At 42.1% G+C, this 14,531-nt stretch overlaps 1 protein-coding gene across 3 annotated transcripts in view; it reads right to left on the bottom strand.

Annotated features, from left to right (window-relative positions):
• LOC147711647 (WASH complex subunit 2-like) overlaps positions 1-14,531 on the bottom strand; it is a 735,247-nt gene that overhangs the window by 295,134 nt on the left and 425,582 nt on the right. For all 3 annotated transcript variants that reach the window (XM_086922303.1, XM_086922305.1, XM_086922304.1), the window contains exon 24: positions 11,338-11,439. In XM_086922303.1, coding sequence (XP_086778429.1) covers positions 11,338-11,439 — 102 coding nt within the window. The remainder of the gene's footprint in view (positions 1-11,337; positions 11,440-14,531) is intronic.

Below are 14,531 nucleotides of genomic sequence, written 5' to 3'. Positions count from 1 at the left end.
GGCTTTTCAAGGATTTTAGAAAGGTAAAAAGTCTGCCAGAGAAGGCCCAGTGTCTCCAATTAAGAAAATGGGCTATGCATCCAGCAGTGAAAGATGGGGCTTCAAGATAACGCACCTCCTTTGAGAATTGGATGAAGGGAGGAGACCCTTATACGCATTTTCTAGCCAACATTTATTAGTTTATACTGACTACAGTTCTAATTGGGAAGACACCAGAGCAGAAGAGGTGGGAGAGGTTGTTAGGAAAGGAATCTAGTGAGAAAAGCTGGACGAAATATTCTAATGTTCACATAAAAAGTTCAAGAATATGCAAGAGAAGAAAAGATTTAGCAAAATTGTCATAGACTACCACTGTCCTGAGAAAACCCTTGCAGGGGATGGGAAGAGGTTACATGGGTGCTGAAGGGGCTCTGGAGTGACAGGAATGCTGCTGTACTTCTTGGGATGCCGGCAAAATTGGAGTGATTTTGGAGCTTTTATTGAAGGGATGGTTACCAAGTTTGACAAAGAGATATCTGAAAAGCCAGTGGGAGGTTCGGTTGGGTCTTCCATTTTCAGTGCCACTGTCACCACTCTTGTAGAAAGGTAAAAATAAGCACCTGGCATTCAGCAAAGACTTTATTGGCACTACGTGGGAAACAGGGGGTATCAACTGAAAGAAACTGGATAATCCACATAGAAGAGCCTCTGGCAATGGACAATCTGGTCTGCTGAACACAAGCCCAAGGCCTTTATTACAAACTGGTCTCCATTTTTAACTTATACGCTGAAGAATATATTGATTGTGGAGCGTAGGTAGGGAAGAAGTTTAGCTGAAGATAATTCAGGAGTAATCTTTTACTATTTTGCCAGGTGATTGCTTGTAGGCAAATAGGAAAAAGTGAATAAACACAGTTCACTCATTAAATGTTTTCACAAGTAGGACAGGTACAGTGTTCAACAGAAGGGCAACTCCCCTAGATACAAATCATATACAGACAGCAGCAGCACAGGTTTCCTTTAACTCATAGGGCAACTGAATCACAGTCCATAGCAGGGAAAGATTTCCTCTCAGTGCTGGGAGAGAAGATAAAACAAGCATTGGAAATGCAATAGGTCTCGCATTTGTTGGAGCTGGAGCTATTGGCATTGTAAATGGCAATGTTTTGTACTTTGCAATAGGTCTTGTATTCGTTGGAGCTATTCACATTGTAAATGGCAATGTTTTTTATTTATCCTTGGCGTTTTATATAGCGTGAACTTAACAGCCTCAGTTGTGAACAATATATCAAAGTTTAGTGAGCCCTGAAATTTGCACAAGTAAAGTGCTAACAGTACAAATATTGGCACTGTTTAATAAACGAAGCCACTGCAATACAAGAGCAAAGGTGACCGAGTGACTGCTTCTGGGTTGACGGAGTTGCTTACAGTCACTGCCCGTTAAAGCTAGCAGGCCCGCTACTATGAGTTTATCAAACTTAATGCTATGTTTTCTTATGTTATGCTATGCTATGATATGCTATGCAATGCTATGTTTTGTTGCGTTTTGTTATGCTTTGCTATGTTTTGTTATGCTTTGCTATGTTTTGTTATGCTATGCTTTGTTTTGTTATGCTATGCTTTGTTTTGTTATGCTATGCTTTGTTATGCTACGCTATGTTTTGTTATGCTATGCTTTCTTGTGTTTTGCTATGCTATGTTTTGTTTTGTTATGCTATGCTATGTTTTGTTTTGCTATCCTATGCTTTGTTTTGTTATGCTATGCTGTTTTGCTATCCTATGCTTTCATTTGTTATGCTATGCTATGCTGTGTTTTGTTATGCTATGCTATGTTTTGTTATGCTGTGCTATGCTATGCTATGTTTTGCTATCCTATGCTTTGTTTTGTTTCGCTATGCTATGTTTTGCTATCCTATGCTTTGATGTGTTATGCTATGCTATGCTATGTTTTGATATGCTAGGCTATGTTTTGTTGTGTTGTGTTGTGTTTTATTATGCTATTCTTTGTTTTGCTATGCTATGTTTTGTTATGCTATGTTTTGTTATGCTATGCAATGCTATACTATGTTTTGTTGTGTTTGGTATGCTATGCTATGTTTTGCTACGATAGGTTTTGTTTTGCTATGCTATGTTTTGTTGAGTTGTGCTTTATTATCCTATGCTATGTTTTGTTGTGTTTAGCTATATTTTGTTATGCTATGTGTTGTTGTGTTTTGTTATGCTATGGTATGTTTTGTTATGTTATGCTATGTTTTGTTATGCTATGATGTTTTGTTTCGCTATCCTATGCTTTGTTGTGTTTTGGTATGCTATGCTATGCTTTGTTATGCTATGCTATGTTTTGTTGTATTTTGCTATGTTTTGTTATGCTATGTTTCTTATGCTATGGTTTGTTTTGTTATGTTATGATATGTTTTATTATGTTATGCTAGGCTTTGTTCTGCTATTTTTTTATGTGTTTTGTTATGCTATGTTTTGTTATGCTATGCTATGTTTTGTTGTGTTTTTTCATGCTATGCTATGTTTTGTTATGATAACGTCCACTATGCCTACTGTATGGTAGAACGCAAAGAAGGCATTGACCAAAAAGAGTAAGTGAACATCAACTAATGCAGTCTGGCATGGTGTCGAATATTGGTCAGGATCATGCCAGCTGCCCTCAGAATGTGCTCATGTAACTTGGTGAATTGGAAGCACTGTGCCATTTGTAATTCACATACTACAACATGCACATGCTCTGCTGGTCTGTAAACTTGAAATGGAAGAAATATATAGATCTGCCTGGCTTTTAATTGGCCTGTGTTAGGAAACTTCCCAAAATATGTTGTGCATCTTTTCTAGAAATGTTGCAGAAGCGGACTCTCTAGGGAGTGATTTGATTGTTTGGTGAGAAAGTAAGTGTTCAGCCTTGTCAACCAAAAAACACCCATTCTGAGGCAGACATTTGATGCTCACCTGTGCTCAAAATCAGGTACAGAGAAAAGGCTTAGTACATGGAGTGCCTGTTAATGGGTGCAGTTATTTCTGATGTGTCTCCCATAGCCTAAAGTGTTGAATATTGCCAATATCTGACCAACCACCACTGTCACGCTCACCTTCTTTTTGGGGGCTCAGCCTGACAGCGCATATGAAAGACTGGAATGCCTAGTGGTGTATGCACTGTGCCTGCCCAAGAGAGATCCATCTCTGTTATGTCCTCTACCAGAGTTTAAGCATGCAGGCGTAAGGGGAGTGTGCATACATCGTAAAGTAAGATTGTACTACTGAATAGCAATACCCACAATATTGTGCTATACGAATATTGAGGACAGAATATCTAGGGACAAAATATCGAAAGGTAAGTGCATATAGGGAAGTGATTCCATCACTTACCTGTACTCATCATTACCTTGAGTCCTAGTGCTCTCCATCGCATTCCTGAACACTTGAGGTGCTCCGCCTCCAGGCAAGGCAATCTGGTCGACACCAAATACTTTTCTTTTTCATTACTGTTTATACCTCATGCAAAAATGTAATATGAATTTGCATCAGGAATTTAGAAAAAAGCAATGAAGTAATTGTTCTGATTTTCTTTACGGTTTAATTAAATCAATAAGGCGCTCACATATATATTTTATTTTTATTTTTTTATTTTTATTTTTCCTGTAGGTTCATGTATGTGAAGTTAGGTATATAAAATTATACCTACTTTCCTGTCAGTATTTCATTTTCAATATACTGTCCCATCGATATTTATGATTCATTATTCAGGGAACACACCATAAAGGAACTGCAGGCCTCAAAACAATGGGGAGTGAAAGCTGTCAGAAATTACAAATCTACTCTTACACACTAGGCTTGGTTCCCACTAAGGTTAAAGGTTTAAGCCACACCAACTTAAATCAGTTACAGAAATCAACAAACAATAACAAAAGAGTCCACTTCAATAGGCTTAATTGGTCACATAAAGTTTCAGATGCAGCCAAATGTGAAAACAACGAAATGGAACTTAACTAACATTTAAATGAGTGAAGCATTACAAAGCTAGTTACACATATCTCCAGCACGGGATGTCTACATGGCCCTTGTGAAACCGTTTATAGCAGGGCAAGATTTTGTGATGTTAGAGAACAAACTAATTAAAATTCCAAACACTCACACTGGGAAAACCTGGACATGCCTTCAAGCGAAGGAAGGCAAGAAGCACGCAAAAAAGCTATTTGGGAAATCCTATTACCCCAACAACTTCTAGCAAAATACCAGTAATTCGCCGCTAGGAAAAGGCGCGCATAGAAACGCACAGTAGTCTCCGACCGTTCCTGGGTGACAAAAGATGTTTGTAAACACTTCTCATTTGCTGGTGGTTTTCCGTCTCCAGCTTTATCTGTACAAGTGTCAGCATGAGTCACTCGCAAAATATGTTCTTTTCCAAAGCCTCGCTCCCGTTCAGTCCATGTAATCCACCGGGCGCACCCAATTTCCACTTTACTACACAAAGCATACAGTGAGTAATGCTCTGACGCTGCGCGTCATTTCCGACTAGCCTCCTGTTAAATATATGTACAGTGTGTCCTCTAAAGGCTTCACTGAAAGAGGGAACTCCACGAGCTATTTCAAAAGTGTATCCATACTCGATTGATGTTAACAAATACACCTACATTTCATCGTTCACTTAAAACTGTCTCTGTTCCCGTCCCTGCCTTTCCTCCTCTGGAAGCCCGCAGTGAAAGAGGAAATGTACCGATGGCAACCGGACTTCCTCCTTGTCCAGTTCCAATGTGTGTGAAAATTAATATCGCTGCCAGCGATGCTTGGTATGATAAGGTTGTGCAATTAAAATAAACAAGAAACCTTGCTGGCAGCTATGACTCTCGATATTGATGCGTTTCAAACACATCGTGTTACTTTTTTTGTTAAGTTTACGTTTATTAGAGAAAGCGTACAGACACAACAACGAATAAACGTATATGTCATTAAAAAGCAATACATAGCAAAAGTTACATAAAGCATTCTTAGAGAAAAGTGATATGCGAACAGAGTAATAAAAAATACAGAACACTACACCATAAAGAACTGGGTTTTGTTATGTCAAATCATAACAAGCGTAAAAAAGTAAAAAAAGGAAGGGAGGCCTCCTTTGTGTGGTAATAAGGGACAAGGAGAACAAGGTAGGAAACACAAGGAAAGTCCCTGGGCTATGTACTCACTATGGAACCCTAATGTAGCTCGCATGTACCAAAAAATGTCACCCAATCTCAAAATTTGCATTCGTGGTTACACCATAATTTATACAATTTATAAAGCCAGAATCAGAAAATAAGAACCTAAAATATTGTTTTTGTCATCAAAAGTATACAATTTATTACAGTTTTACAAGGGTTAAAAACATTATTATACACAAATAAAAAACATTTTTTAAAATATCACAATTCGATTAAAAACAATGAGTTTTAGGAGTCACAGTTTGTTTTCGTTGTGTTTCCTAAATCATAACAAGCACCACCTCTCCCCTACCTGCTCCACCGCCGAGGAAACAGGATACTGAATCCCGCCCCTCCAGGACTCCCTGACCTGCCTCATGGTTGCCAAGGCAATATTTCTAAAAATATTGTCGTGCTACCGTAAGGCAGGTCATCGAGAGGCAGGATCCAGAGCAGACAAATCTGCTAAACAGGAGCTTTTTCCAATGGCAGGCCTCCGTTTCCAGAGGACTGCCAATGGAAAAAGGGGCGTGACTTCACGCCATACTGAAATCCCCTGCTCACAATATCTCTTTGCCTGCAGCAGGGCATACCCTGCAATGCAGACTTCGACCTAAAAAATGGAAAGGGGAAGACTATAAGGGTGGATTCAAAAGAACATGACTAACAGCTGGCTAGCATTACAGAAAAGGAAACAGAAAAATGTTTCTTTGGGCACAATGGATGTGGGTCAGGACGAGGCACTTAAGCCTTACTATGGTACAGCTGACTGGATAGTTTAAGGCTAGCGACTTACCAAGAGAGCCTGTGTCTCCACTGTGATGATTCAGAGGCTGGGAAAGTTACATGATGAAGTCAACACTTCGCGAGCAATGCTACATGGTAAGCCCCACTCCACTGATTTATTTATGTGGTAGTAAGTTAACTGGAGGCTCAGGAAACACACCCATTTCAATTCCCATTTAGTGCCTTGCTTTAGCATATGCAATGGCAGTCAGGCACGCTGCACACTATGTTAAGCACTTTCCTGATTACTAAATTAAGGACAGGTTAAATTAGTGTAGCTAAGGTTGAAGAAGGACTTCAAAGGCATCCCAATCTACACATATGGCACACTTAATTGTATTCCACATTCATTATAAATAACTGTCCAGGCAGTTGACTATATTTTTCACCCATGAATAGGTCACTGCTAATACATAGTGCTTAGTAAGGCAGTATTTCACTGCCTGGGAACTGGGTTTCTAATCCTGCTACCTGACTCAAAGGCTCCCACAGGACTACATTTCTCATGACCACCTAGTGACCTAAGTTGGCATGAGAAATGTAGTCCTGTGGAAATGCACAGACCTCGATTATGACAGCATGCCACTGTACCTGCTCAAGGAGCGAGGTGCAGCTGGCAACTTCCATTCATACCAGTGCTCCTCTGAGTTGGTAGGACAATATGGCACCCTTGACGATGTAAGCAGGCACCGATTGGGGCTTCTTCTGGGGAGTTTTATATAGCGCAAACTAGACCCGGGACATTGGGTACTTGAGCACCAGTTTCATTACAGATGGACACATTCATTTTTTTGTTAGGCACGGGGAGATTAAGTGATTTGCCCAGAATCACAGGATGTTGAGAGTCATTGCCGAGACTCGAACCTGGTTCCCCAGCTTTGAGGTCGACTGCTCTAGACATAAGGCTACATCCTCTCCCCTAATCATTTTGGATTAGGAATTCTTTAACTATAATTGACCTTCTTTAATTTATCTCCCTGTGTCGCCTGTTTAGAACCATGGGACAGCAATAACTATGATGACCGAATCCTAGGGTGTGACTACAGGGGGCATAGCCCCCAAGTTGCATTATATGGTTACCAAAGAGGGTAATAATCCACATGTGCTTCTGACTCTCGTTTACACAATTTCATGCTTGCTATACACCATATTTGTCACCATCTTGCCAGAGCTCACATGTTGTTTAGACACCTTAACATACCTCCAAGGAGAATTTGTGTGTGATATATCACAGTATGTTGCTACTACAAACGAGTAGAAGTGTTAACTTGTGTTATGTTTGACAGAAAGGGTACATGTCTGCAACTTCCCAGGAATGCCACATGATCTGCACAACTGGCAGTTGGTGATGTTAAACGCACTATGAGAGCAACTTCATTCCTGCTTTTTTATGAATGTTTTGTCTCTCCCTAACAGGAATCAAGATACTATTTCCTCAACAACTGGGTAAGTAAACCTTATACGTGCCTGTTTACGTGTTGCATGTTGTTTGTCCTTTCTAAATAGAAAAGTCAACAGGAAGTAGACTCAAGGGCACTTCACTTGTCCTGATGAAAGCCCTGGACTCTAGAGACCATTAGCTTGAGGGCTGAAACATGTTGAAAGGCTAACAGGGTAACAGGTTCATTATATTCCATCTTATCCTCACATTAGTTTTTAATCAAAACTGAACAACCACGGTTAAAGGGTATACCTTAGATAAGGTATTTTTATTCTTCTTTAGGACCCTGGGCTATACCTAAATTGAAAGTGTTCCCTATAATATGGTCGAGTCCATCCTGGTTTTTAGGGACCAGAATGAGGCCTGATGATGAAGCATGCCACTAATTGAGTTAGTGAGGCTCTAACAAAGAAACCCATTTGTTCCCAGAAAGCAGGGGGTAACCTGTAAGACACCAGTCTTCGAAGATACTTCTGGATGTCGGATACCTTTTATTGTTGTAGTATCAACTAGAGAGAGTGTATCTCATATCCTTGAAAATTTAGCTCTTACCTCACTGAAGGACAGTCTAGTCTAGGACCACGCTCTCAGATTATTGGATTCTGGACTTTAAAGGCAGCCAGAGTTTACCAAAACATGCATTAGTAGCACTGATCAGTTGGTCCTCTGTGAATGACCATTGTATTAATGCAATATGTTAGAACTTGGGTTACTGGTTAACTGGAGTGTAAGCCCTGCTCAAGCAGCAACCACAATCCTAGTCAGGTTAAGGCACAAGCCACCGCAAATTAACATGTGCTCAACCCCCAGGTAGCTTGGCAGAGAGCAGTCAGGCTTAACTTATAGGCAATGTGTAAATAATTAGAGCAACACTCGAAACAGTAAAACACCACAAAAAAAGACCCCAAACCAGGTTAGAAAATAGGGTTTAATTTAATAAATAAAACAAGACAATAATGGCAACATCCAATCAGTAAACCCGAGTTATGAATTTATAAATAAAAAACTGCAATATAGCACCCAAGAGAGGAAAGCGCCAACAGCTGCTATCTGGTGACACTGGGCCGGGTCAAAGTCAAACATTCAGGCTGAACGCGATGGAGCGTGGGTTGGACACAGTCCCAGATAGGAGCAAGTTGAGCGTTGCAGGTAGTAGTGGGCGTGGTGCAATGAGCAAGCCGGCCATTGTCGACAGGTGAGCTGGAGATTCACGTTGGCGGTCCTCCATTGGCTGTCAATGCTGCTGTGTGAAGAGACAGGCTAACAGCGGTTCGTGCTGATTTACTGTGACATTGGCACAACTCCATTGCGAACTGGCCGGTTTGCAGTCACAAAGAGCCAAAAAGATTGATTTCAGAAGCTTGAGACCCACAACAAGGGTCCAGGACCTGAGTGGCACGACTTGGGGGTCAGAAACTCGCTGAAGTGTGCTCCAGGAGCTGTTGCAGAGCTGTTTATGTCACGGAGTTCAGATCAGGAGGCCAGCAGACTAGCCCTTTGAGTCTCTCTGGGGTCCTGGGTTCAAGATGGAGTTGCAGGCCCAGTTCTTCTTCCCCAGGCAAGAGGTCAGTAGGTCAGCAGGGAAAATTGAGTTGTAGGTCCAGTTCCACTTTCCCAGGCAACAGGGCCGCAGGTCAGCAGTTCATTCAGAGCAGTAGTCAGCAGTGTGGCAGTTCTTGTAGCAGCACAGCAGTTTTTCTTCTTGGCAAAGTATCAACAGGTCCAGAAGTGTACTGAAGAGGTGGTGTCTGAGGTCCTTCTTTTATATACAGTTGTGCCTTTGAAGTGGGGAGAAGCTTATAGAGGCATGCCTCTGTTGTGTACAGATGCCCTACCTGCCCTGCCTCTCCCTCCCATCCTTCGAGTGATGGCCCATCCAGTCACACTGAAGCTCTCATTGTGTGTGACTATCTTGAACAAATACACCAAGTGTAACTGCCAACTACACCTAGTCATGTGACCTGAGGCAGGTTGGGAGCACCAAATGGCCAAGACAAAACCATGACATTAAAAAAGTGGCATTTTCACAATTGTAATGTAAAATTCTACTTCACCATAAGTTAGGATTTTAAATTAGAATTCCAGAGACACCAAACAAGATCCAATTATCTCTTCCCTTTTCGAAAATTACACTTATAAAATGTGCTAAAGCAACTCCAATGTTATCCTTTGGGAGAGATAGGCCTAGAAGTACTGAAAAACGAATTTAAGAGCTTTTGGGCTCCTGGGACAGGAAAAACTTAAAAGTATATGTCCCATGTTTTAAATACACTGCACACTGCCCTCTGGGCTATCCAGGACCTACCTGAAGGGTGACATATGTATTAAAAAGAAAGTTTAGGCCTGGCAAAGGTTTTGTGTGATCGACATGAAAATTACACACACGGGCTCTAGAATGGCTGGTCTGAGACAGGTTTAAAGGGTTACTTAAAAAGGTGGCACAATCAGTGCTGCAGGTCCACTAGTAGTATTTAATTTCAGGCTCTGGGTACATATAATGCACTTTACTAGGTACTTATAAGTTCTGGACCAGAAACATGCCTCACCCCATATCAGCCAGGCTACCTTGAATTCAGTGGTGAGGTGAGCACAGGACCCACGTCTGGGCAAACCCTACCCCCTTAGGGTGACAATAGCGAAAGGAACAAATAATGGACGGAATACTGAACAATACAAACATTCACCCCAAAGCACAATAATCTGGGTTTAATCCATAATTTCTTTTGCTCAACACAGCACCCCACTTTGGACCCAGATATGTGAAAATCAGTCTTGACCCTGCTTCCTACGGGAACTGTCCAGCCCGAACTGCCAAGCCAGGTTCTCCTGGGGCCGCTTTCTAGGCATCACCCTGGCTATCTTGAATCCAGTGGTGCAGTGAAGATTGGACCCACGTCTGGGCATACCCTTCTCACTCAGGGTGGCAAAAGGAACAGATCTGAGTTTAATCCATCGTTCAGTCAAGACTGATTTCCACATGGCTGGGTCCAAACTGGGGTGGAGTGGTGAGCAATAGAACGTTTGAAAAAATATACAAGAAAAAAATAAAAGACTTACCTGCCGCTCTGCTCCCGTTGACGGCTGCCACGCTACCCCTTTCGTCAGCGTTGGGCACGGAAGGGGATGGGCCCACAGGCTCCACACCCAATCCAGATGCTGCTCTCACATGAGTAGCACCAGGGTTGTTCTGAGTCCTTGTTTGCCAATCCAATGGTGCATTGCAACCTGTGCCTTTTCTACAACCCTGCTGTGTAACACAACCGGGTTGGAGAAACATAAGTGTGCATGTGTGTTTGCCCACACTAGGACAGCAGACAATACGTGCACTGTACTCCTCCTCCCTGAAATGGCCGACCCCACCCCACCCTATAGTTATTGCGGGGCTCAGATAGACAGCATAAATAAAATGATAATAACTGTGTTGTTATTATCATTGTATTTATAATCTGCTGGAGCAGGCTGTGGGGCGACGCTCCTCCGCCAATACGGAGGAGCCTCCCCTGGGTAAATGGCAATGTTCTTCGGATTCTTCGGTGATGTACCTTTGTTTTCAGTCAGTTCTGATTGTTTGGCCATTTTGCATGCTGTATTTTTTAAGCAAATGTTTGGAATGTTAAGAGCTTAACTGCATGTCCATAAATGCACACATCTACTCTTTAAAAGCCCGAACTAGTAGAAGAGATCGGAGACATCACATGGCCACTAAGCTGCTTTGTGCATGAGGGGATGACAGAAAAAAAAACACACAGACACTTCTTCTTCATTATGTTTTTGTCTAGTTGCTTTAAATGTAGCTCTTCTTTTAAGTGTTCTGCATTCTTAACTAAAATGTGACCAGAGTAACATTTTCTTGTATTTTCATTTATTGTGATTCTCTAAACAGTTTTCTAGCCTGCATTTATATATTTCACCTCAATTTAAAGAATCATAGAAAAAAAGATATATATATACCGGGGGTTTCTTTGATTTAGCTGTTGAAAACAGATCATCATCCTCTTCATCACCGAACAACGAAGCACCAAAGGATTGTTGTGGACGCCCAGGTTTTTCAGACTGGAATGAATGAATCAAATGAAAAATACAGAATCAGGTTTCTGTGCTTGAACGATGATTTTCATTGTTTGTTCTCATGTTTGATTCTAGGATTAAAAAAATTGTATCTGATTTTGCCTCAATTTCAATACCAAACTGGATAACCAGGTACAAGCATTTATGTGTAACATCGAGAAAAGATGGCTATCTTTCTTATATCCGCTTGGAGGCTAAAGCGCTATTTTATTCCGATGCCTAATTTGTGTGTAATACAAAAGGAATGTGATCTGTGTTCAGTTACTTGCTGCATGGAATGAATATTAATCACAGTCTGCAAATATTCTGACAGAACAAGCTGAATCCATTATTGCACCTGTAATGGTTATTTGTTCCCTATCTAATCAAGATTCTCTCCTCCCTGCCCGCTCCCCTTTTCTTCACCTTTCACTGCCTTCTCTTTTCCCCCCGCTTTCATTCGAATGTAATCTGTATGTTTGACAAAATGCAAATAAAGATATTTTTTTAAAAAAAAAACAGGTTTCTGTGCTTGATTGAATACATTACCTTCTTAATTTCTATAGTTACTCAAATAAATTCAATGTATATTGAACCGAACAGGGCTATTCTCAGTCCATCAGACTCATCATGGGAAGATGAACTCATAAGGGTCAGATGATTCCAAACTACCATAGCATCATATGTAGGAAGCATGTCAACATAAAAAAAACAGAAGACCAACAACAAAAAATGCTGGAGCACTAACTAATCAAAATTAGACTCATGCTTCATAAAAGAATGGGAGGAGGTCTAAGAAGCTATCTAACCTAAGGAACAAGTTACTTACCTTAGGAAGTGCCTTTTCTGGTAGAGACTTTATCTAACCTTAGAATATACCCAAAGCATCAGACTAGATCTGTACAATTTGAGCAGCACGCAAGTAGGTGGCACCGATGGCTCTACTTTGACGTCTTCTGCGCCAGATGTGACATGCATGGTGCCTATTTAGGCAACACCCCAGCGCCCTAACATCAGCTTCTTTCGTGACACATTCTACACCCACATCAGAATGAGTTTGACCAATGTGCTGAAGCTAAGGCAGAAAGGAGAATATTCCAAAGGAAGGAGTTCCGTTCCCAGAGCACAGAGCAGGGAGGAAGGGAGAGTCTGTAATGAATCTGCAGTTAGATAGAGTTAATACCAGAAAAGGTATTATCGAAGGAAACTAACTTGTTCCTATGGAAGAGCCTTCAGACTACCGATTTCTTAGCCTAGAATAGATACCCCAGCAATAACCTCTACCCAGGAGGGCCTGAAAACTGACCTAAACCAGAAATTCATGCAGGACCGAGTGGGCAAAATGCCTTCGTCAACAGGCCGGACAGTCCAGAAAGTAGAGGTTTGTAAATGTATTGAGCAACGCACATGTAGCTGCCTCACAGATCTCCAACACAGGCACCTTGCATGTTAACACAGTAGTGGCAGCCTTGGCTCCTATGGAGTGCCCTGCAAGCCTTCGAGGCTACTTCACCAGTGCTGAGCAGATTTTAATGCAGTGCACAATCCATTGAGAGGTTGTCCTCTTTTGCACAGTTTTGCCCTTTTTTGTTCTGATGAATGCAATGAAAACCCGATAGTCTAGTTGGTGTTCCCAGGTAGGATCGATATAAAAGCTAAGGGTTTTCTTTGGATCCAAATGATGGAGCTTGTCCTTCTCCTTGGAGGGGTGAAGGGGAGCCAAAATCGTCAGATGGGTGATTGTTTGACCAACATGAAAGGGGGTCACCACCTTAGATAGAAAGGAGGCACACATTCTGAGAACGAGTTTGCCCTGGTAAAAGGTAGAATACGGTGGGTGAACCGAAAGGGCCTGAAGCTCGCTCACCCTCTGGACCGATGTAATGATCATCAAGAAGACAGTCTTCAGAGTCAAAAGTCTGAAAGGACAATTATGCATGTGTTCAAAGAGAGAACACATCAGATAGGTCAAAACTAAATTCAGTTCCAAATGGGGCACAATGAAAGGTGAAAACCTCTTAAGAAACGAGTCACAACAGGTGACTTAGCAAGTGAAAGCTGATCTTTCAACTGTAGAAAAGTCGAAATAGCTGACAAATATCCTCTAGCATTGTCCAGCCTTAGGCCTTGCCAAGCCACTGACAACACAAATAGCAACACCTCATACAGTTTGACATTGAGTGGAACACGAAGCCACGAAATTGACCACAGGCAGACGTATATATATTTCATAACTGGACGCCTGGCTGTCTGATTAACAACAACCACCTCAGAAGGAAGATCGAAAGCATTAAACTGCCCAGTGGTGTAACAATAGCCCACACAGCCCCCATGGTGCAGGGAGTCCCCTTTGGCGCAGGTCACAGGCGTGCCTGAGAGCTCCTGACTGGGTGTGGAGCATGGGGAGGTTTCCTCTCGGCACTTTGCAGGGGGGCCTCTGCAAGTTTAGCTACACCACTGCATCTGCTCAAACTCCAAGCATGAAGATGGAGCATGCATAGGCTGGTACAGGAGAGCCTTCTGAAGGGGCATCTTGTACGGAGGAAGATGCTCAGGTCTAGGAGTTCGGAATGTCAAACTCTCCGTTCCCAATCTGGAGCCACAAGGATGACTTTTGCCCACTCCGTCCTTATCTTTTTAAGGTCTCAGGGTAAAAGTGGTATTGGTGGAAAGGTGCTCAGGAGTCCTGAATTGCATTCCAAGAGGTATGCATCTCTGAGCTAGAGCCGCTTTGGATACTCCATTATGCAAAAGTGCGGACCATGCACGTCCTCAGCGGTAGGAAACAGATTGAGCCAAGGTTCTCCCAATTCGCGGAAGAGGCCTTACACCATCTTCAGGTGCAGATGCCATCTGTGTTCAGCAAGGCATTGACAGCCGAGTTCGTCTGTCCTGGTGTTCAGAGATCCCACCAGGTATTGTACGCTGAGGAAGATGTCCTTTCTCTCCCACCCCTTTCCCCCCCCCCCTTTCCTTACCCCTTTTTACCCCTCCGCATTCTTCCCTTTTCTTCATTTCATTTTTCTCTTTCTTCTGTCTTTTCTCCTTTCTTTCTCTCTTGTTCTCTTCTCTCTAGCCATGGAACTTAGTGAAAATGG

This window comes from Lissotriton vulgaris, chromosome 5 (assembly GCF_964263255.1).
Source record: "Lissotriton vulgaris chromosome 5, aLisVul1.2, whole genome shotgun sequence".
In the NCBI taxonomy this organism is placed as follows: Eukaryota; Metazoa; Chordata; class Amphibia; order Caudata; family Salamandridae; genus Lissotriton; species Lissotriton vulgaris.
The sequence above is the reverse complement of the archived record's forward strand: the minus strand, read 5'-3'. Positions and strand labels throughout refer to the sequence as shown.